Source organism: Caretta caretta, chromosome 27 (genome assembly GCF_965140235.1).
Source record: "Caretta caretta isolate rCarCar2 chromosome 27, rCarCar1.hap1, whole genome shotgun sequence".
NCBI classification, from domain to species: Eukaryota; Metazoa; Chordata; order Testudines; family Cheloniidae; genus Caretta; species Caretta caretta.
Genome location: NC_134232.1, coordinates 10863066 through 10884225, shown reverse-complemented (window position 1 = coordinate 10884225; position 21160 = coordinate 10863066). Strand labels below are relative to the sequence as shown.

Below are 21160 nucleotides of genomic sequence, written 5' to 3'. Positions count from 1 at the left end.
TCTTCCTCAGGGTGAGGACCTTCCAACACACCCAGACCCTAGTCTCTCCTATGCTCTCTTCCCCCCCCCCCCATCTCTCTCCCCCTGTCCTTCCCTCCTTTCTTTCTCTTCCTCCTCTTCACACTGTCTTCTTAGCCTCTTTTTTGTTTGCACCAGCCTCTTTCTTTCTTTTCTCCTGTCACTGTGTTCTTTCTTTCTTTCTTTCTTTCTTTCCCTTTTCTCATTCTATTCTTTCTCACTTTCATCCTAGTTTCTTCCTTCCTTCCTTCCTCCTCGCCAGCCTATCTACAGGGTGGGGTGGGTGGAGTCCTGCCTAGGAGTAGAACTACATCTCCCATCCTGCCCCTGGATTCCACCGGAAGGAGCCCGGGAGCTCGGCTATAAGGGAATGGGAGCCGAGCCCCTCCGCTCTTAAAGGGGCCGCGCCGGCACTGGCGACCGCTGTCCTGGGGGAAGAGGTGAGGATTCGGCGCAGGGGGCGGTCTGCGAAGGGTGGGGGTGAGTGTTGGGGGGCGGGGGGAGCCACGTCCAAAGTGTGTGTGTGTGTGTGTGTGTGTGTGTGTGTGTGTGTGTGTGGGGGGGGGGGGGGGGGGAATTGGGTAGGGGGAGAACCATGCCCAAGGTGGGGAGGAGGCATTGGGGAGGGGAGGGAGCCATACCCAAAGGTGGGGGGGGGAAGCGAGGGGGCAATGGGGAGGGAACCATGGCGGGGGGGGGGAAGGAGAAGAGAGGGTGAAATGGGGAGGGGAGGGAACCATGTCGGGGGGGGGGAGGAGAAGAGAGGGTGAAATGGGGAGGGGAGGGAACCATGTCGGGGGGGGGGGAGGAGAAGAGAGGGTGAAATGGGGAGGGGAGGGAACCATGTCGGGGGGGGGAAGGAGAAGAGAGGGTGAAATGGGGAGGGGAGGGAACCATGTCGGGGGGGGGGAGGAGAAGAGCGGGTGAAATGGGGAGGGAACCATGTCGGGGGGGGGGAAGGAGAAGAGAGGGTGAAATGGGGAAGGGAGGGAACCATGTCGGGGGAAGGAGAAGAGAGGGTGAAATGGGGAAGGGAGGGAACCATGTCGGGGGAGGGGGAAGGAGAAGAGCGGGTGAAATGGGGAGGGGAGGGAACCATGTCGGGGGAGGGGGAAGGAGAAGAGAGGGTGAAATGGGGAAGGGAGGGAACCATGTCGGGGGAGGGGGAAGGAGAAGAGAGGGTGAAATGGGGAAGGGAGGGAACCATGTCGGGGGAAGGAGAAGAGAGGGTGAAATGGGGAAGGGAGGGAACCATGTCAGGGGAGGGGGAAGGAGAAGAGCGGGTGAAATGGGGAGGGGAGGGAACCATGTCGGGGGAGGGGGAAGGAGAAGAGCGGGTGAAATGGGGAGGGGAGGGAACCATGTTGGGGGAGGGGGAAGGAGAAGAGCAGGTGAAATGGGGAGGGGAGGGGAGGGAACCATGTCGGGGGGGGGGAGGAGAAGAGCGCGTGAAATGGGGAGGGGAGGGAACCATGTCGGGGGGGGGAGGAGAAGAGCGGGTGAAATGGGGAGGGGAGGGAACCATGTCGGGGGGGGGAGGAGAAGAGCGGGTGAAATGGGGAGGGGAGGGAACCATGTCGGGGGGGGGAGGAGAAGAGCGGGTGAAATGGGGAGGGGAGGGATCCATGTCGGGGGGGGGAGGAGAAGAGCGGGTGAAATGGGGAGGGGAGGGAACCATGTCGGGGGGGGGGAGGAGAAGAGCGGGTGAAATGGGGAGGGGAGGGAACCATGTCGGGGGAGGAGGAGTAGAGCGGGTGAAATGGGGAGGGGAGGGAACCATGTCGGGGGGGGGAGGAGAAGAGCGGGTGAAATGGGGAGGGGAGGGAACCATGTCGGGGGGGGGGGGGAAGGAGAAGAGAGGGTGAAATGGGGAGGGAACCATGTCGGGCGGGCGGGGGAAGGAGAAGAGAGGGTGAAATGGGGAGGGAACCATGTCGGGGGGGGGGGAAGGAGAAGAGAGGGTGAAATGGGGAGGGAACCATGTCCGAAGAGAGGGGGCATTGGGTAGGGGAGGGAACCGCCATGTTCAAAGGGGCGGGGGAGAGGGGTGGATTGTTCTCTTTCCAAAGGGGCGGGGGCATCTCTCAAATTCTGCAGCTGGCCTGGAATGTAGCCCCCACCCTGCCCCGTAGCTGGTCAGCTGAGGGCTGAGACTGCCCACGGGCCTCTCTGGGCGTAGGGTAGGCAGCGTATATAAATAGAACCCAAGCCACACAAATAGAAACGAGGCCAGTTAGAGACACTGTGTTACTGTACCAATGCAACGTATTGTCATTGCTCCTGTTGTGACTCATGGGGAGTAACTGCTTGGCTCTGCCTATGAAACCCGCTCCATGGGCCCCTGCTACTTCCCTGCCCATAGCATTGCCAGGAGATAAGTCTACCAGGGCTGCTAAAATTTCAGCCTGCTAAACAGGATAGCCGGGTGAGTGGAGTCCTGGATGTTGCATTGAAATAATAGAATAGAAACCGCCTTCTTGGTTCTCGTCCACATCAACTGCAAATATATGTGGAAAAGGCCAGTATTATAGTAACTTTTGGGTGTTTCTTTTAAAGCATAGGTTACGGGGTTTTGTATGGGGCAAGTCTGAGGACAGATTCTAAAAGAGCTCAGTATGTTGGTTGCTGACCTTTTGGAAATGTGGGTGAAATCCTGAAGTGATTTCAAATTCCACTGAAGTCAATGGTAAACCTCCAATTTCAATGCAGTTAGGACGAGAGAGAGAGAGTGAGCGTGTCAGTCAATCACAATTAGCACTTCTGAAAGCCTGGACCTTAGTTTAGGTGCTTAAAGGAGAGCTGAGCTCTTCTGAAAACCTAGTTCCAACTGTAAGTGTTGAGAGCCCTGTAAGTTCTGGCCCTGGATGTCTAGATGGATGTGGGCAGTGGAGGGATCAGTCTGGGGCTCCTTCACTAGAAGGGAGAGTCAAAGGAGAGTAAAGTCTGTCTTTGAAATCTACACATTTTAAAAGAGAATCCTGTGCAAAATAGCTTCATCTAAAGATGACTTGCACAAGGAGGAATGAAACTGGATTTGTTCCCTTCTTTCCCTGCAAAGCCAACCCAAAAGATTTTCCCTGGCAATCTAGGTCTTCTCTAGCTCTTAACCTGAAAGTCTCTGTGCTGACTGGAGTCTTGATACACCAGTAACCAAGATTACTGGTGTGGATTTCTAGACAGATGAGGCTAAGACCTGCACGCGGTGTGAAGGAAGAGAGAGTGCTGGTGGCGGTCACTTTTTTATTCAGACCGTTAAAAAACCCCAAGGATTTTGAAACATTTACTCAACAAACACTTGGGAGGAAAGCACATCCTGTCAAATAATGAGGAAGAAGAGGATGAGCATCCCCAAGGAGACATTTGAGTCATCTAGGAACTTCTCCAGCAAAAGAGGCAAACCAGTGTTCCTTATTTTTAAGGCAAAAATAAGTCACTTTTAAATTTTTCAGGGGCGTGGAGCTGACTTCTTTTATACTTCACAACAAAACGAAGGCCTAGCCTATATTCAAGGGTGCACTACTTGAATTTTAAATCAGTTTAAATACTGCCTTAGCTAAACCTAGTGAAGACACCCCTAATCAGCATTGTCACCCACAATTGTTTAAAAATCATGAGTCAGTCATGAGATCAGGTTAAAAATTATGAGATTCAGAGAATAAATATTGGGTTTTTTATTTGGCTTCTGGTTTTTGTCTCTGTAAGGGTCCTATTTTAAAGCATTTTTTCCACAACCATGAGGGCTGGGAACTTTTACAAAAAATTAAAGCTCAAACTGTCACGTGACTCCAGGAGCTGGGTCTTTAAGAAAAATTCCAAATATCACAAGATTTGGCACCTCTGTTTCATGCAAATTAAAGATGGCAAGGAATCCAATTAAGCTAAATCTACATAAAGCAGGTTAAGATAATCCAGTTTGAACTTTGCTTCTATAAATTTAAGTGTGTTCTGGTGCAATTTTGAATAGAGACATGACTCAAAGTTGCAATCCAACTTTCTTTGTAGGTTGCCTTTAAACATATAAAAATGCATTGGCAGTGTCGGAGACCGAAATTTTTCAGCCTTTGGAACCTTAAAGCGAAACTGACTACAAACAAAACTGAAAGCTATGCATCCGATGAAGTGAGCTGTAGCTCACGAAAGCTTATGCTCAAATAAACTGGTTAGTCTCTAAGGTGCCACAAGTCCTCCTTTTCTTTTTGCGAATACAGACTAACACAGCTGCTACTCTGAAACCTATTTCATTTATTTTCCTTGTCCAAGGTGACAAATGCGCCTCCTAACTCCCCCCACCCCCTGAAAAATCCACCAAACAATAAAGAGCAGAGTGACAAATTGGGTATTTTAATTCACTTCTAATTTAAGAGGTTCTAGATTTTTTAAAAAGCATGTTTTTAAGCATTTTTAGGTTGAATCTATCTCTTTAAACACAGTTGCAGGAAAAACTGGTTTCTGCGGCATGTAAGCTAGAGTTTTTGTAATGCAGCCACCAGGGGCTTTTTGTGTGGCCACAGCCTCCTGGGTGGTGATGGGCAGGGGGGCAAAGCACTGGTCCCTGCCCCCTTCTGGAGCCCCACAAACATTGTAGGAGCAGATGATCAGTGGGAGTTCTCCACCTTCCTGGGGGTGGGGTGGGACTCAGGCTTCATCCCTGGGGTGGTGGATGGCAGGCTCTGGCCGTGTGGCGGTGGGCTCGTTCCCCCAGCAACAGGGCTTCATGCTCTGGCCCCAGGCTCATCCCCCACCATCGCCCTGACCCCTCCTGCCTCCTCTAGCCCTCCAATAGACCCCCAATCGCCATTGCACCCTCCCGCCTCCCTACCCATCTCCCCATCCAGGGCTTAATTTGTCCCCCAGCTTGCCAGGGCTCAGTAAGTCTGCTGTGAAAAGTAATAACAAATATCACTTTTCACTTAGCAGCCTTACTAGCCAGCAAGTCTAAAGAAAAAGAAAATCAACCAAAAGAGCAAAGCACCTTATTTGTGTTTCTATTCTGTTTAGGTCCAGTAAAGAATAGAGACAACTGTAGATAATTTTGTCTGCCCCAAAAAAATACATAAATAAATTACAATGATTTGGACATGTATAGGTGCATATTTATTTGTTTTTTCTAAAGTTAGTTAAGTATTTTAGGAAGAATTGCCAGAGTGGCCACCAGCAAGAGTTGGTGGCCATACTCTGAAGCCACCAAAAATTTTCTTGTGAGAACCCCTGGTCTAAGCAATCTGTTGTAGATGAGTCCAAATAGGGATAAATCCATGCTTAAAATCAATGTTTCTGACTGTTCAAAGTGCTGTTCCACAGCCAATGAAGACTGGGGTTAAGATCCTATCTACACTGTGAATATAACATTGTCTTCTGATTGTGCACATAGGGCCTCAGAGGCACTGTCGGGTATTTCCTGATCTCTAACGTACAAGGGAGCACCAGACAGAAGCACGTTCCTTAAAGCCGTTAGGCAGGGGGCCTTAAGGAATATCAGAGGAAATGCAAAGGCTAAAACTCATAGTAACCAGGTCTTCAAAGGCAATTCCGAGAGGTCCAGATTCACTGTGCAGAGTGACATGAAAGGTCTCTCTCTCCCTTCTTGCCTCTTCTAATGTCTTGAGAATTATTCTGGAATAAGGTAGGGTATTGATTTCAAATAGATTAACTGTTCCTGATTAACTCCATGTGTGACTACTCCAGAACAGCGTTTCTCAAATGCGGCCACCAGGGGCTTTTCTTGCAGCCATGGCCTTCTGGGTGGTTATTGGGGGGGGGAGAAAACAATGGTCCCTCTCTGGAGACACACAAGCTGGAGGAGCAGGCAGTCAATGAGTTTCCCACCTTCCCGGGGCGCTGGAGTTGGCTTCAGCCCTGGGGTTGCAGGCTCCAGCCACGGGACTTTGGGCTCTGTTCCTCGAGCTCGCCACCCCCTCTCATCACCTCTGGCCCCCGCTGCCCCCCCAGTGCCCCATTGCTCCTGGCTCCCGGCTCCCGCTGCTTCCGTACCCACCTCCCCATCCAGGGCTCAATTTGTCCCTAGGATTGCCAGGGCTGAGTAAGATTGCTGTGAAGAGTGATATTTGTGTGTGTGTTAATATCACTTTTCACAGCAGACTTAGTAGCTAGCAAGTCTAAAAAAAAAAAAAAAGCCACCCAAAAAGCAAAAGAAACAATAAGAAAAAATATAAGAACGTGCAAAGCACCTTATTTGTGTTTCTATTCTGTTTAGGTCCAGTAAAGAATAGAGACAACTGTACATTATTTGTATTATTGAGTCTGCAAAAAAAACCCAACTCCTTCCTAAATTAATTACAATGATTTGGACATGTATATGTGCATATCATTTGTTTTTCCTAAAGTTAATTAAGTATTTTAGGAAAAATTGTCAGAGCGGCAAAATTTGTTGTGAGAACCCCTGCAGAATAAGAGTAAGACTGCTTTATTGTGAACCAGAGCTTAATCCATTGCTGATTCAGATAGTATCAACATATGGAGTAAATCAGAAATCACCTCCCATGTAGACGAGTCCTAAATATCTGTCTTGATCCTCCCTCACTCTTATTTCTCAGGCTCCTGGCTGATTTGGGCACATGAGCTAGGCTGTGTCCTCTCTGCCATTCAGTTGCTGGAAAATTGAATTCTTCTTCCTTCCAATTCTGTGCCATTCCATTAGGCACATTTTGATTCTCCTCTTCCCCTTCTGTGTGTTTCTAACCTAGCTAAGCCAACAGGAGGTCAGACTAGATGATCATGATGGTCCCTTCTGGCCTTATGAGATTATGAGAACAGGGCTGATGCTTTTAAACTACTTTATGTGTGCAATACTGTTAACCATACATCTCTGGGGAGGAGAGGGAACATAGGGGATAAGCCATCTGGTGCTGGTTCTATTGTCTGAGCACCTTCCATTACTGCATTAAGTGCTGTGACTAACATCTCTCATGTGTGTGTGGCCTGTTCTTTCTCTCATCCTCTCCCTCGGGGGAGAACTGTGGATGCAGTGCCTTGTTTGTTCCGATGGCCCGCACTCAAAATTGGGGCCATATTTCCAGACCTACTGCACACCCAGCAGCTCCCATTGTAGTATCTAGGTGCTGAGCATTTCTGGAAATTTGGCCCTCATTTAGGGACCTAAGTGGAACGAGCCTGGTAAATTAGGAATAGGTGGAAGGGGATTTTTCCTGCGTGAGGGAAGCTTTCTGCTTGGGTAGCCTGACACAAAGCGCAAGTTGGGTGGGGGTGAGGGAATATCTTTTATTGGACCAACTTCTGTTGGTGAGAGGGATGAGTTTTCCAGCTTAGTCTATGGCTACACTACGCAGCTTTTAGTGACATGGCTGTGCTGTGAAGTGAAGTGGCCTAACGCCTCTCCAGTCATGGGATGGGGGAAGAAGCAGGGGGGCGGGGGAGTGGGTTTTAGAGATTGTTATAGTGAGCATCCAGTGGCTATTCAGTTCATGATTTTTAATATCTAGCAAAGTTATGGATTTAAGCCCCCAGGCTCATCTTTTGAGAGTGTTGTGCAGGTTTCCTTTGAGGATGAGGACTGAGAGGTCAGATATGGAGTGATCACTTTGTGAAAAGTGTTCATCCACAAGTGACAGTGTTTTAGTCATGTATGATTTTTTTTTTTCTGTGCGAGTTGATTCGCAAGCATAGTGATTCTCGGTTCACCCACTTAGTTGTTGCTGGAGTATTTAGCACTGGAGGCGGTGTACCATGTGTTGTGATAGGCATATGTGGGATCCAGGGATCTTGCAAGGTGTGTTGTGAGGGGTGTTGATCGTTGTAACAGTGGAGATATGTCTACAGGTTTCGCATCTGTTGTTCTGGTGAGATCTGGTGCTGCTTCGAGTTGGTGTGCCCTAGTGTGTGGGGAGCTTGCTTCTGATGATGATTGTGGAGAGGTTGGGGTGTTGTTTTGAAGGCCAGGAGAGGGGTTCAGGAGGGATTTTTTTTGTAGATGTGGTTCCCATTGAGTATAGGTTGTAATTGTTTGACAATACCCAGTATGGGTTCCAGTGTTAGTGGTAGGTGACAGATAGGGTTGTGTGGTTGGAGTGAGTTTTATTGCTGTATTGAAGCAGGTTCAGGGCATTGGAGTGGCACGTTCCAAAATAAAGAACGAGGAGGACTTGTGGCACCTTAGGGACTAACACATTTATTTCAGCATAAGCTTTCGTGGGCTAAAGCCCACTTCATCAGATGCATGTAGTGGGAAATGCAGTAGGAAGATATAGATACAGAGAACATGAAAAAATGGGGGTTGCCGTACCAACTCTAACGAGACCAATCCATTAAGGTGGGCTGTTATCCACAGAAGAAAAACGTTTGTAGTGATAATCAGGATGGCCCATTTCAAACAGTTGACAAGAAGGTGTGAGTAACAGTAGGGGGAAAATAATACTAAAATTAGTTGGTGTAATCACTCATCCACTCCCAGTCTTTATTCAAGCCTAATTTAATGGTGTCCAGTTTTTAGATTAATTCCAGTTCTGCTGTTTCTCATTGGGGTCTGTTTTTGAAGTTTTTGTTGTTGAATAATTGCGACTTTTAGGTCTGTAATTGAGTATCCAGGGAAGTTGAAGTGTTCTCCAACTGGTTTTGAATGTTATAATTCTTGAGATCTGATTTGTGTCCATTTATTCTTTTGCATAGAGACTGTCCGGTTTGGCCAATGTACATGGCAGAGGGGCATTGCTGGCACATATCTCATTGATAGATGTGCAGGTGAACGAGCCTCTGATAGCGTGGCTGATCTGATTGGGTCCTATGATGGTGACCCTTGAATAGACATGTGGACAGAGTTGGGTTCCTGGGTTAGTGTTTTTGTTGTGCGGTGTGTGGTTACTGGTGAGTATTTGCTTCAGGTTGGGGGGCTGTCTGTAAGCGAGGACTGGTCTGTCTCCCAAGGTCTGTAAGAGTGAAGGACTGTCCTTCAGGATAGGTTGTAGATCCTTGATGATGCACTGGAGATGTTTTAGTTGGGGGCTAAAGGTGATGGCTAGTGGCGTTCTGTTACTTTCTTTGTTGGGCCTGTCCTGTAGTAGGTGACTTCTGGGTACTCTTCTGGCTCTGTCAGTCTGTTACTTCACTTCAGCAGGTGGGTATTGTAGTTGTAAGAACGCTTGATAGAGATTTTGTAGGTGTTTCTCTGTCTGAGAGGTTGGAGCAAATGCAGTTGTATCTTAGAGCTTGGCTGTAGACAATGGATCATGTGGTGTGGTCTGGGTGAAAGCTGGAGGCATGTAGGTAGGCATAGCGGTCAGTAGGTTTCTGGTATAGGGTGGTGGTTATGTGACCATCGGTTATTAGCACTGTAGTGTCCAGGAAGTGGGTCTCTTGTGTGGACTGGCCCAAGCTGAGGTTGATGGTGGGATGGAAATTGTTGAAATCATGGTGGAATTCCTTAAGGGCTTCTTTCCATGGGTTCAGATGATGATGATGTCATCAATATAGCGCAAGTAGAGTAGGGGCGTTAGGAGATGAGAGCTGAAGAAGCGTTGTTCTAAGTCAGCCATAAAAATGTTGGCATACTGTGGGGCCATGCGGGTACCATAGCAGCGCCGCTGACTTGAAGGTATACATAGTCCCCAAAAGTGATCACATTCATGTTCCAGAATGTGATCTACTTCTCTGGCGGAGTGTCCTTGTTTGGTGTCTTTCTCTCACCAACAGAAGTTGGCTCAATAAAAGATATTCCCATACCCACCTTGAAGGTGTTAAAGTGTGTATCCTGGATTTCCCCCCCTTATGACAGGAGAGGTGTAAATGGGTCACTTCACCTTGAATGGTCTCTTGAAATATATGCTAACTTCCTACAGTATGCTAAATAATCTGTTCCACCTTGTATTTAGCTGTGACACTGAGTACACTTCCTGGACCTCGTGTCTCTCTCGCCAACAGAAACTGGTCCAATAGAAGATATTACCTCACCTACCCTGTCTCACTCATATTCTGGGAGCAACATGGCTACAGCAACACTGCATACAAAGCCATAAATCCATCCCTCAAAAACAGTCTACAAACAATCAAGCTGGAAGAGGTGAAGCCAGGATGCCCTGGGCAGGCTCAGCCCTCCAGCTGCCCCAATGAGTGACCCAGATGTGTCTGCAATATATAAAGCAAGCTGAACTGGTTTAAGAACCTTGTCTCTGAAATCTGCAGGGTCCCACTGGCTGGACGATTGCCACCATTTGTTGTTGTATCTGTTTCTCTTCAAACTATTGAGAGTGAAAGCTAATTATGTTGTAGAACAGGTATTGCAAACAGCTTAAGTCAGAAGCATTTAATGGTGCATCAGATCAACTGATGCCATCCAGTACAACTTGGAATTACTGAAGGGATGCAGTAAAGGAAGTGGTTTGTATGACGGTACTGTGCTAATATTTCTGCTATGTAACTTAATTGCTAAAGCTAGGTGACTAATAATACATGGGTCTCCTTTGGCACCTCTTATTCAGGGCTTACCAAATACTTTACAAAGGTTAATTAACCCTGTGCTGGGTGTTGCTATCTGTGTTTACAGCACCATGGAGTCTGGTTTCTGATGGGCTCCTGTGTACGACCACAGCACAAATGACGAATATAATTACAAATGGGGGAAGGTGAGGCACAAGGGTTCTGCTGCTTGCTCCAGGTGAGTCAGTGCATCAGAAGAGCTGGAAATAGAGGCACAGTCTCTTGCTCTAACCACTAGATGACACTGCCTCCACTGTATAGCTTATCAAGACAACTTGGGAGGCTGGCTTTTTGGATTCCACCACACAGGTTAAAGTGTAATCCTTCCTCAGGTTCCATTGGTGTTGGCAAAACAGGATATTGAAGCAAATAAGTTGTGATAAGACTGAAAACTGGGGGTAAGGGGGCTGTAAAGCTTCAGAAGATGGGATCTCTGTTTGCCCCTTTTTTTGCCACAATCTCATCCATGTGATCACAAGAACTAGTTTCAGAGTAGCAGCCGTGTTAGTCTGTATTCGCAAAAAGAAAAGGAGTACTTATGGCACCTTAGAGACTAACCAATTTATTTGAGCATGAGCTTTCGTGAGCTACAGCTCACTTCATCGGATGCAGTGAGCTGTAGCTCATGAAAGCTCATGCTCAAATAAATTGGTTAGTCTCTAAGGTGCCACAAGTACTCCTTTTCTTTTCACAAGAACTAGGAGTCACCAAATGACATTAACAGGCAGCAGGTTTAAAACAAACAAAAGGAAGTATTTTTTCCACACAACGCAGTGTCAGCCTGTGGAACTGCTTGCCAGAGGATGTTGTGAAGGTCAAGACTATAACAGGGTTCAAAAAAGAACTAGATAAATTAACGGAGAATAGATCCATCATTGGCTATTAGCCAGGATGGGCAGGGATGGTGTCCCTAACCTCTGTTTGCCAGAAGCTGGGAATCGGTGATAGGGGATGGATCACTTGATGATTCCCTGTTCTGTTCATTCCCTCTGGGGCACCTGGCACTGGCCACTGTCGGAAGGCAGGATACTGGGCTGGATGGACCTTTGGTCTGACCCAGTATGGCCGTTCTTATGTTTGCTAGGCTGGGTTGAGATTTTATTATGGTGAACTGCAAAAATCCATCAAGTTCCCAGCATGGGGAGTGAATGAAAGTTGCAGCTGTTTTAAGAGGATAACTTCCTCTGAGGTCTAGCAAAAGCTGAGACCATCTTCAGCCATCCTCTTGTGCACGCACACATTCAGGACCTAATGAATCCAAAGGGCAGGCTTACATTTCTCTGCCTGCAGGGCTGGTCTTGAAACCGCCAAAAATGTATGGAGAACTGGGTGGAACTTACCTGTTCTTTCGACTGATCTCTCTTGGTTTTTGAAGAACTGAACTAACGTCCTGTCTGATCACCAATTATTTCTTATGCTGCATATTACCGCGGCACCCGGGACATCATTGTGTTAGGCAAAGTACAAACACAGAGGAAAAAAGGCTGTTTCTGGCTAGAAATGTAACCTAGCTGTAAAGGAAGATTGGCTGGCAGAAGTACCAGTTATCTTGGAGGGGAAATATCCTACCCACTCCTTGGCACAGGTTGAAAATCTAGTGAGGCTGATTCAACCCTCCACCTTTCCAAGGTAGAGTAACAGAGTCCACACAGGCCCTTTGAACTAGACCTTAAAAGCAGGGGTCCTCTCTGCCCTGCGTGGCCAAAGATCTTGGGTCACCCTTCCTGTGAAAGGGCCTTTGCTTAAAACAACCTCTGTGACTGTTGCGCTGTACAGCAGCTGGCTACCATTCCTCTCCCCCGGCCCCCCCCCAGAGCTGGCCGCATTTTAGTAGCGCCATGCACAGAGAGATCGGAAAGTGCTCTGGGATGAGAGGTGCTACACAGGTAAAACATTCTCATAAGAACATAAGAGTGACCCTACTGGGTCAGACCAAAGGTCCATCTAGTCCAGTATCCTGTCTTCCAACAGTGGACAGTGCCAGGTGCCCCAGAGGGAATGAACGGGACAGATAATCAAGTGATCCATCCCCTGTCGCTCATTCCCAGCTTCTGGCAAACAGAGGCTAGGGACACCATTCCTGACCATCCTGCCTAACAGCCATTGATGGACCTCCATGGATTTATCTAGTTCTTTTTTGAACCCTGTTATGGTCTTGGCCTTCACAACATCCTCTGGCAAGGAGTTCCACAGGTTGACTGAGCTTAACAACGGTTTTCGAATGGTTGCTATGGGCCAGCTGTAGGTCTCCTGAGCCACAGTGGGTGCTATTGCTTATCCAGACACAAGCTTCCTTACAACATGTGGGAGCATGGCCTCTGGATCCCTGCTGGGCTGGGACGCTCAGACCTGAACCTGGCTCTCTCTCTGAGGGGGAAGGCTGAGCATCGCCGCTAGGATAGCCTCTCCGAGGACCTGTCTTCCCGTACCGCTGTAGCGCTTCAGTGAAGACGCTCATCGGCCGATGGGAGAGCTTCTGTTGACGCGGTTAATCCCTCTCCCGGAGAGGTGGTGGCTACGTTGGCGGGAGAAGCACTCCCGTCGCCACGGTGCTGTCCACACGGGGGTTAGGTTGGTATAACGACGTCGCTCGGGTTGTTTGTTTTTCACACCCCCTGAGTGAGGCGCTGAAGCCGACGTAGGTCTGTAGCGTAGAGCTGGCCGGAGTTGTAGCCTTTCCAATGCAGTACTCGGGTTATGGTGGGGGAACTCCCTTTGCAGGAGATCAGCACCTTTGCTGGCTGAGCTTGTGAGGCCGGGCACTCAATCTGATGGCCTCCGTCTGTACTCCGGTAACTTCTGAACGTGGCATCTGATCAATTCCACATGGTTCTAGGCATCCATGGGGGGAACCATATTGATTTGGGGGCTGTACAGAGCCCTTGTCAACCCTTTAGCAGATGCACAGCTTCAAGACTTCTGCAAATGGGCTGTAGATCAAAGAACTAGTTGATGGCACCCATTACCGCCTTTCAGTAGAACACCACCCCTGTCTCCGCTCTGCCTGTCCTCCCAATGGGTTTAGCACCTTGACACCCTGAATGACTAATCTCCCAGACAGAAGAGAAGTAACAATGGTGGGGACGGGCACATGGAGGTGAGGAATGGAGGACCCTGGCATGGGGGGAAGCAGAAGAAGGGTGCACACAGCTGTGGGGCAGAACAGGGGGAAAATGGGGTACCCTGGTGTAGGGGGAGGGGGTACAGAATCTCTAGCAGGGGGGAGATTGGGGGACCCTGGTGTGGAGAGTAAGAAGGACTGGGAAGGAGGGCATCACCTTCAACTGAACATGTGAGCCTGTAATGAGTCCAGGCACACGTGTATCTTAGGATCATCTCTGCTTCGTCTAACTGAGGGTCTGTTTGTTTTCATCTGGACAGATGCTTCCCTCTGGGCTCTGGCTGTAGGATGTTGGAGAATCAAGAGCAAGAAGTAAGGCTCTCCCGGGTTTCCGCCGTTTTCTGTTCCATGTTTGGGGGGCTGGCAGGTTGGGGGGATGTATGGAGCCTTTGAATTCAGTCAAAGATTGAACCCTAGTGTGAGCACCTTAATGCTAGCAAAGCGGGAGGTACACATACGGGGAAGAGGTGGGCAGCCCTTAGCTGGTACCCAGGGGGATAACGTAAAGTGTTTTACAGGGTCAGGTGGGGGGATTAGTCAGAGTGGTCAGGGCAGGCGCTGTCTGCTTAGCATGGCAGCAGCAGTGTGGGCCTTTAAGGGTAGGATGGGGTGGGAGGATTATAGTTTGGGGGAATCACCGGGTAGAATGAACCTCAGAGTATGGCTGGGACACTTCCCCATCAAAGTCTGGTGCTGCTGAGGTCAGTACCCAGCCTCTCAAAGGCAGCACCGCTTGCCTGTTCCTGCCACTTGCAGACCTTGCCACCAGCTGTGGGTTACAGCTGGGTGACAGGAAGTCAGGGACAGGCTGTTCGGGATGGGGCCATTGTGAACATCTCCTTGGAGTTCGGCAACAGGTTCTCTGCCCTCAGGAGCTGACCACGGTGCGTGTTCAGGACCCTCGGCTCCAGAACGAAGGCTCCTGGAATTCCTACGTGGATTATAAAATCTTCCTCCATGTAAGTGCAGAGCGGCTCCGGGGGGGACACAGGAATGGAGCTGAGCAGCACAGGCCTGCCTGACGCGGCACCATGCTGTCACCTCTCCCTCGTGAAAAGGTGTAAAACGCCACATTCCAATCTGGCACCACTTTGCAGCCCTGTCTGAGACGGTGCAGGGTGCTGGCCAATCGGAGCCCCAGGGCCGCTGCACTCCAACTAATTCAAATCCCAGCATGGTCCACTCAGCCCCTCCGGCAGGATTCAGGTCTGGGGAGCTTGCTTAGCCCTGTACGGTGCTTTAACTAGTTGATCTTTAGATCATCTCTGACTCCTACCCATGAGGAAAGCCATCTCTGCAGGCCCCTATCTAGATTAGTAGTTCTCAACCAGGGATCCGGGGGTCACGAGCAGGTTTCCGGGGGCCCAGGGCAGAAAGCCAAAGCCCCGCCACATGGGGCTGAAGCCTGGGGCCCTGAACCCTGCTACCCAGGGCTGAAACTGAAGCCTGAACAACTTAGCTTTGCAGGGCCCCCTGTGGTGAGGGTCTCCAGGCAATTGTCCTGCTTGCTGCCCCCTAACGCCTGCCCTGGCTTTTATATGCAGAAAACCAGTTGTGGCACAGCTGGGCCGTGGAGCTTTTAAAGCATGTTGCGGGGCCTCACAAAGGAAAAGGTGGAGAGCCCCTGATGTAGGGAATTAAATGATCCCCAGCCCCTTGGTGTCTGAGCAGGTTCCAGCAGAGAGTTGGGGTCATGATTGGGGTCATGATTAGAGCCATTCCAGGCTCTCAGCTCCATGTTCAGGCCATGACACCATGCTGTCCCCCAACTCGTTTGCACGTAAAGTCCTGTTGCTTCTCCTGATGCCGAAAGATTGGCTTGGACCCTCCGCCTGCAACTTAATACCATGTTCTGGTTCAGATCAGAACATTCCCCTGGGAGCACAGGACAGCAGGACCTTATGGGAAGAATGAGCTGGCATTGAAGGGCGATCTGACCCCACACCCCTGGGGCATCTTACAGGGAGCCGCCTCTGATCTTTCCCTTCCTCCCGCGTCTCGTTTCACAGACCAACAGCAAGGCCTTTACTGCCAAGACCTCGTGCGTGCGCAGACGGTACCGTGAGTTCGTGTGGCTGAGGAAGCAGCTCCAGAAAAACGCTGGCTTAGTGTGAGTGTGAAATTCCTCCTTTGCCTCCCTGATGCCAGATGCCAACTTCCCCTTAGCACAGAGGTGCTGGGTATCCTGACCCTCCGTAGGATAAGGCACTGTAGGCAGAAGAGAACGGGGGAAATAGAAACTGGCCCAAAAGGTTGGCTGCACCCACAGATTCTAAGTCAGGTGAGCTGGGTTCTAGTAACTGTGACCGGGGGCCAGTCATGTGGCGTGAGCGAGTGCCCAGCACCAAAGTAGATGCCTAAACAAAGGCCTTGAGCTCGGCACCCAAAGCGCTCACCCCGCTGGGCAACCTCTCGCTTGCAGGGGACGGAAGGGCGTCTAAAGCTCCAGCTGTGGAAATGCTGGCTGTTCCTGGGCCCAGGATCTCTACAATTGCCCAAGGTTGGCGGTGGGTGAAAATGTGCAAACGGCAAGAGCACAAGGCCGGCTCCGAGCCGCTTCTCCCACCAGGTCCGTCCCATGGCACCTTGTTCCGTCTCTGGATACCGAGCCGTTTCCTTCCTCTGCTCTGTTCCCTCAGGCCTGTCCCGGAGCTGCCAGGGAAATCCACCTTCTTTGCAGGCAGCACCGATGAGTTCATTGAGAAACGGAGACAGGGGCTCCAGCAGTTCCTGGAGAAGTGAGTGGAAGGGATGCAGCTCTCCCACACGGCTCGCTTGGTGCCTAAAATGGGTTGGGGCAAGGGCTATTTCGCTCCAAAGCCCTGCTTCCCAGGAGGAAAGAAGACTGCCTAACTGCTCCGTTCCCCCAGGCTTGAGGGTGGTGGTGGTCTGGGGTCAGAGAAGAGTGTTCCCACTAGAGAGCCTGAGCTGGGAGAGGGTAATGTTAGTTTTTTTTGGGGGGGGGAGCAGGAAAATGCTCACTATCCTCTTCAGCAGGATCCTCCCCTGCCCTTGCTGTCTACCAGCCCCTGTGGCTGTTACGCAGGCCTGGGGGACTATACCGCATTCTGCATTGTCCCCTCACTTCCTGTCTCTCTCCAGGGTGGTGCAGAACGTGGTCCTCCTGTCAGACAGCCAGTTGCATCTCTTCCTGCAGAGCCAGCTGTCGGTGCCAGAGATCGAGGCGTGCATGCAGGGCCAGAGCCCCCTGACCGTCACGGACGCCATCCTCCGCTACGCCATGTCTAACTGCGGCTGGGTGCAGGAAGAAGACACCCGCCCTGCGCTCGGGGCTAGGGCAGAACTCCACGGCAGGTACTGGGAGCCATCTGAGGGGCTTGCCGGCAGTGAGACTGATAGCTGGAACTAGGCTAAGAACCAAGCCCCTTTCCATGTTTGGAGCTGGAGAACAGTTGGAACCTGGCTGTGCCCTCTCCAGACAAAGCAGTGGCTATGGGCCTTACCGCAACTTAGCCACTGCATCAGCTGTTGTGACCAAGTGGGGTCTAATGTGCTTGGTATGATCCTCCCAAAGAACACACCACATCCAAATAGGGACGTGGCTTTAATTCACACAATCCCCAGCCCCCATCTGCTCCTGAGCGCCCCAGGACTCGTCACTGCCTGCTTGGAGGATTTCTCCCCGCCGTGCTCCATCTGCCCGGAAGGAGCAGTCCAGAGTCCCATCGCTGCTCTGTGCTCACCAGGGGCCTCTGGCGCATCCTTTCATCAGGAGCAAAGGTTTGGCGCTCTGGAGTGATGGGGGCCGCATATCCGAAGGGCTCAGCTCCCCTTTGGGCACCAAAACAAGCACACGCCGCTTTCCTGATGCTCCCTGTGTTGAATGCGGAGCCCGCACCTGACTCATCTAATACCCACTTCCCTTTCCCCTACTGCACAGCCGGGCTCGCACATCCTGGTTTAGGCCCAAGGCAAACCCAGACAGTGTCCTGAGCAACTCAGACTGGCACGGGTGAGGAATGATGGTCATTCTCCAGTGGCAAAGCTGCCTTGTGGCTGACGTGGCTCTGCCCGGGGGGAGTCGCCTCCACCTTCCTTGCTGGAGGGGAGGGATCCTGTGACCCGAGCACCCTCTGGGAGGGGAGGGATCCTGTGACCCGAGCACCCTCTGGGAGGGGAGGGATCCTGGAAGGGGAAAGGACACCACCAGACTAAGCTCCTGCGCGTCCCCACCCGTTGCCCCAGTGGTAATCTTGTAACAGGAGAAGCGTCTCATGCTCAGGATTTGTACCAATTTCCATTACTCAGTGAGTCGGTTTCTGCAGCCTGCCAGCTGCCCCTCTCCTCTAGGGGGGAGTCGTTGGTGCAGGATTGGGATCCTGCATGGCCTGTGGTCCTCACCCTCAGCCCCTCTACTGCAGGCACCAAGAGTAGAATCTCTCTAAGCCTCCTGTGTGATGTGGGGGGAGCCACCCCCTCACCTCTGAGCAACCATTTAATAGAGAAGCGCTGTGGTGTGGCCTCTTGCAAGACCTCAAGGCACCTGTCCCCAGGGTACGGCGGTGCTGAGAATACTTTGTATTCCGCTGCCCTCCGAGCACAGAGGCTCCTATGCACCAGCAGCTGTGCAAAATCCTGGTTCCTGGAGGAGTGGAGATGCGTTTCTCACCCTGGCAAACCGGAAGGGAGGTGAATAGAGCCATGACAAGATCATCGTGCCTAGGCTCCTAGAACATCTGCCGTAAGCCACTGTGGAGGCAAATGAATCCAGCTGCATTGCTTGTGTGTTCCCTTGCCAATTAACCAAATTCTTTAATTGGTGCTGGGTCCCCCCCACCAGTTAGGAAGACCCTGGGGTGGGCTCAGTCCAGGCCTAGCTGAGATTCCTTGTGCCCCTGTGCTTCTCCGGGGGGATCAGTTTCTGGCTCGGAATATCAAGCCTCTCACTCTTGGTTTTAAATAGCAGGAGAGGAGGTGTGGGCGGGCTGCAGCCCAAGACTCATTTTTAAGAGAGCCCCCCCCGGTTTAACGAAGGGTTTGGAATGGGCGCGGTGAGCTGGGCTGACGGGTAGGTATCCATGCAGCTCGGCAGGCTAGATGCTTCGCCGGCTCAGCTGCCCGTGCTCTAAGCCCCTCCCTGGCAACGCCTGTCCTGGCCGCACCGTGGGATTCGCCCATCTCTTTCCCCTCCCCTCCCCTCTTCGCAGAGGGCTCTGTGCTGTTTTTGGTGGATGGGGCGCCTGGAAGCGGAGGAGGGGTGCAGGGGCGTGCGGAGCTGGAGGAGGGGAGCTGCTGGCTGGCTGGCTCCTCCTTGGGCCAGCTGCGGAAGAGGCCCCCATGGAAGCCTGGAGAAGCGGCTGCAGGCAGATGGGGGCAGGTGGCTGAAAGGAAGCCGCCCTGCTGCTCTCTCCCCGCTCCGTGGGAGCACTTGGGCAGAGGTGGATCTGGAGTAGGGCAACTTTCCCAGCCCCCCCGCTGCTCCTCCCAGGATTGCTGGGGTCGGGGGCCAGGCTTCAGAGCACTCGGGTCCTCATGCTGCTGTCAGCTTGGCCCCAGCACTCACAGGAGCCGGGGGTAGGGTGGAACGAGCAAGGTGCTCACACAACTTCTCTGCCAGTGGCTCACTGCTGTTACACGGGACAGGGTGCTTGTGTAGCTCTGGACAGCTGGGGCGGTGCATCTTGCCTTGAACCCCTCTTCCTTCCTGACTTTCTTGTGCCTTCTCTCTGTAGCTGCGCTGGTCTCGGAAGCCCCCCTGTTCAGAGCTGCCTGAAACCCCCTTCGTGCTGGAGCGACTTTGGCCTGGAAGACAACCACTCGGATAGCCTGGATTCTCCCACGATGCAGCCGGAGACGGAATAAGCAGCACAAACGATCTTGTACGCCCTGTCTGGGAGCAGCGGCTCTTGCTCTGCCGAGAGCTGAGGAGGGCAGCTGAGTGGCTCCCATTGGTGCAGGATTGGGACCCTGCATGGCATGTGGTCCTCACCTTCAGCCCCTCTACTCCCAGAAGCTTGTGGCCACTTCCTGCCGCCTCTGGACGGTCCTCTTATGAGGCAGGTGCTGGGTGAATACACAGCTGAGCTGTACGAAAAGGGAACCAGTGCTTAGTAGAACCTAAGTTTGTTACTCCCCAGGGCTGTGTCATGCTCTTGTGGGGGGACCTGTGTGTATTAGGGATGGGGGCTGTTTGAAAACAAAAGCCAGCTCCCTTGATCTTGGCTTGATCCTCCGTCCCCTTGGAGCTGGGTCATGGAGGCGGATGCTCATCTGTGCAGAGATCCTCCAGGAGAGAGGTTGTCTGGATCCCTGGGCTGAGCTGCTGTCCCTCCTTGTCCAACAGATCAGGCAGCTGTCCCAGCAATGCCCAGGAAATTCTCGTTCTTAGAACTAGAATTCAGTCTTGGTAGCATTCCCCTCTGAAAAACCAACGGCCACATAGGCACGAGCGGTGCTCCTTTGCACATCCGAGAGCCACATTTAAACAGCTGCTGAGCCGGAAGCCCACACGCTGGGTATGGATACCACCTCCACACCTGGGTCCTCCTAGCCCGGCTCGGCCTGCAGGCTGCATGCAGCTGGAATGAGCCAATGAGCTTTCCCTGGGGGCTCTCTATTGCAGGATTGATTCCTCCATTGCAGCAGGGGTGGGGGAATGTGTTGTGGTGGGACAATGAGGCCAGAAGGTGGTTTTGTTTGTGCTCCCCTTTTGTGTGGGACACCCCTCAAGCTGGGCTTTCTTGCAGGAGAACAACCCTTTTGGCTAGCACAGACCTGCCTAACGGCTCAGAGGGCAAAGGGGAAGGGCAAAGGGTGGTGATCCCTATAGCCAGCCATAAGGGAGCAGAACAGAAGAAAGAATCCCTTAGTAAAGAATGGGCAATCCCACGCTGCAGCTTCCACCAGGGCCTCTCTGCTTTCAGCCCATCGGGTCCATTTACTCTGCTGCTCCCTGTATCTTTCCACCAGCCCGTCGTCTGGCATTGTCCTGGCTCAGAAGGCAGAGCTGAGGTGCTCTGGCCTGCAATAAATGTGAAGCATGTGAGCTACTGGGTGCTGGTGATTTACGTCTGGCGGAGAATGGGGCTGATGTATCTTAAGCAATAGGCTTGGGGTAGGGTAAGATGCCATCAGAGACCATCCCTGCGTCTGTCGCACTGGGCACTAGATTGTGACAGCTGATTAGTGTCCAATTGCAGCTGTGTGTGTGTGTGGGGGGGGGGGGGGGGCGAAAGGGCTTTTCCTCCAGGCTGGGCTCCCCAAATAATACATCCCTGCTAGGGCATCTTTCACTCAAGGCTCCTACAGGGCCGGACAAAGGGGCCTCGGTATTATCCTCCGTCTCTGCAGGGTGAGAGAACCTGCTTCTCTCAGGCTCCGTGGGACGCTTGGTCAGGAGACCCAGCCCGAGCTGGCTTTAGTACTGCTGAAAGGGGATGGAGCGGCGTGGCCGGGGAGCAGAGGGGCTTGGTTTCTGGGGCACGTGCATGTGGCTTTGGGGTGGGAGGGACACAAGGACGTAGGCCCAGTTATGTCCTTGCGCTCCTTCCTTGGGCTGCGGCAGGGGGCTGACCACCGGCAGGGCCCTAGAGAACGGCGGAGAGGCTGCCTGCT

General features: G+C 51.7%; 1 protein-coding gene across 6 annotated transcripts; it reads left to right on the top strand.

Annotated features, from left to right (window-relative positions):
- The first annotated feature begins 350 nt into the window (after positions 1-350).
- Positions 351-20591, top strand: SNX11 (sorting nexin 11). 6 transcript variants are annotated; one of them, XM_048830295.2, is made up of 9 exons: positions 351-458; positions 9861-10377; positions 10532-10642; positions 13846-13897; positions 14458-14544; positions 15595-15695; positions 16225-16323; positions 16688-16900; positions 19279-20591. In XM_048830295.2, the coding sequence occupies exons 4-9, from the start codon at positions 13874-13876 to the stop codon at positions 19406-19408; spliced, it is 654 nt and encodes a 217-aa protein (XP_048686252.2). In that variant the 5' UTR covers positions 351-458; positions 9861-10377; positions 10532-10642; positions 13846-13873; the 3' UTR covers positions 19409-20591. The 6 variants fall into 6 exon arrangements, with proteins under 6 accessions (XP_048686252.2, XP_048686250.2, XP_048686254.2 ...); XM_048830293.2 differs by lacking the exon at positions 9861-10377; XM_048830297.2 differs by lacking the exon at positions 10532-10642 and having other exon boundaries at positions 9861-10365.
- The last annotated feature ends 569 nt before the right edge of the window (positions 20592-21160 follow it).

Coding starts and splice junctions, on each gene's coding strand:
- SNX11 (XM_048830292.2), top strand. CDS start 12,929: ATGGGAGAGCTTCTGTTGACGCGGTTAATCCCTCTCCCGGAGAGGTGG. Junction 16,324..16,687: donor CTCCAGCAGTTCCTGGAGAA/GTGAGTGGAAGG, acceptor GTCTCTCTCCAG/GGTGGTGCAGAACGTGGTCC. Junction 16,901..19,278: donor AGGGCAGAACTCCACGGCAG/GTACTGGGAGCC, acceptor TTCTCTCTGTAG/CTGCGCTGGTCTCGGAAGCC.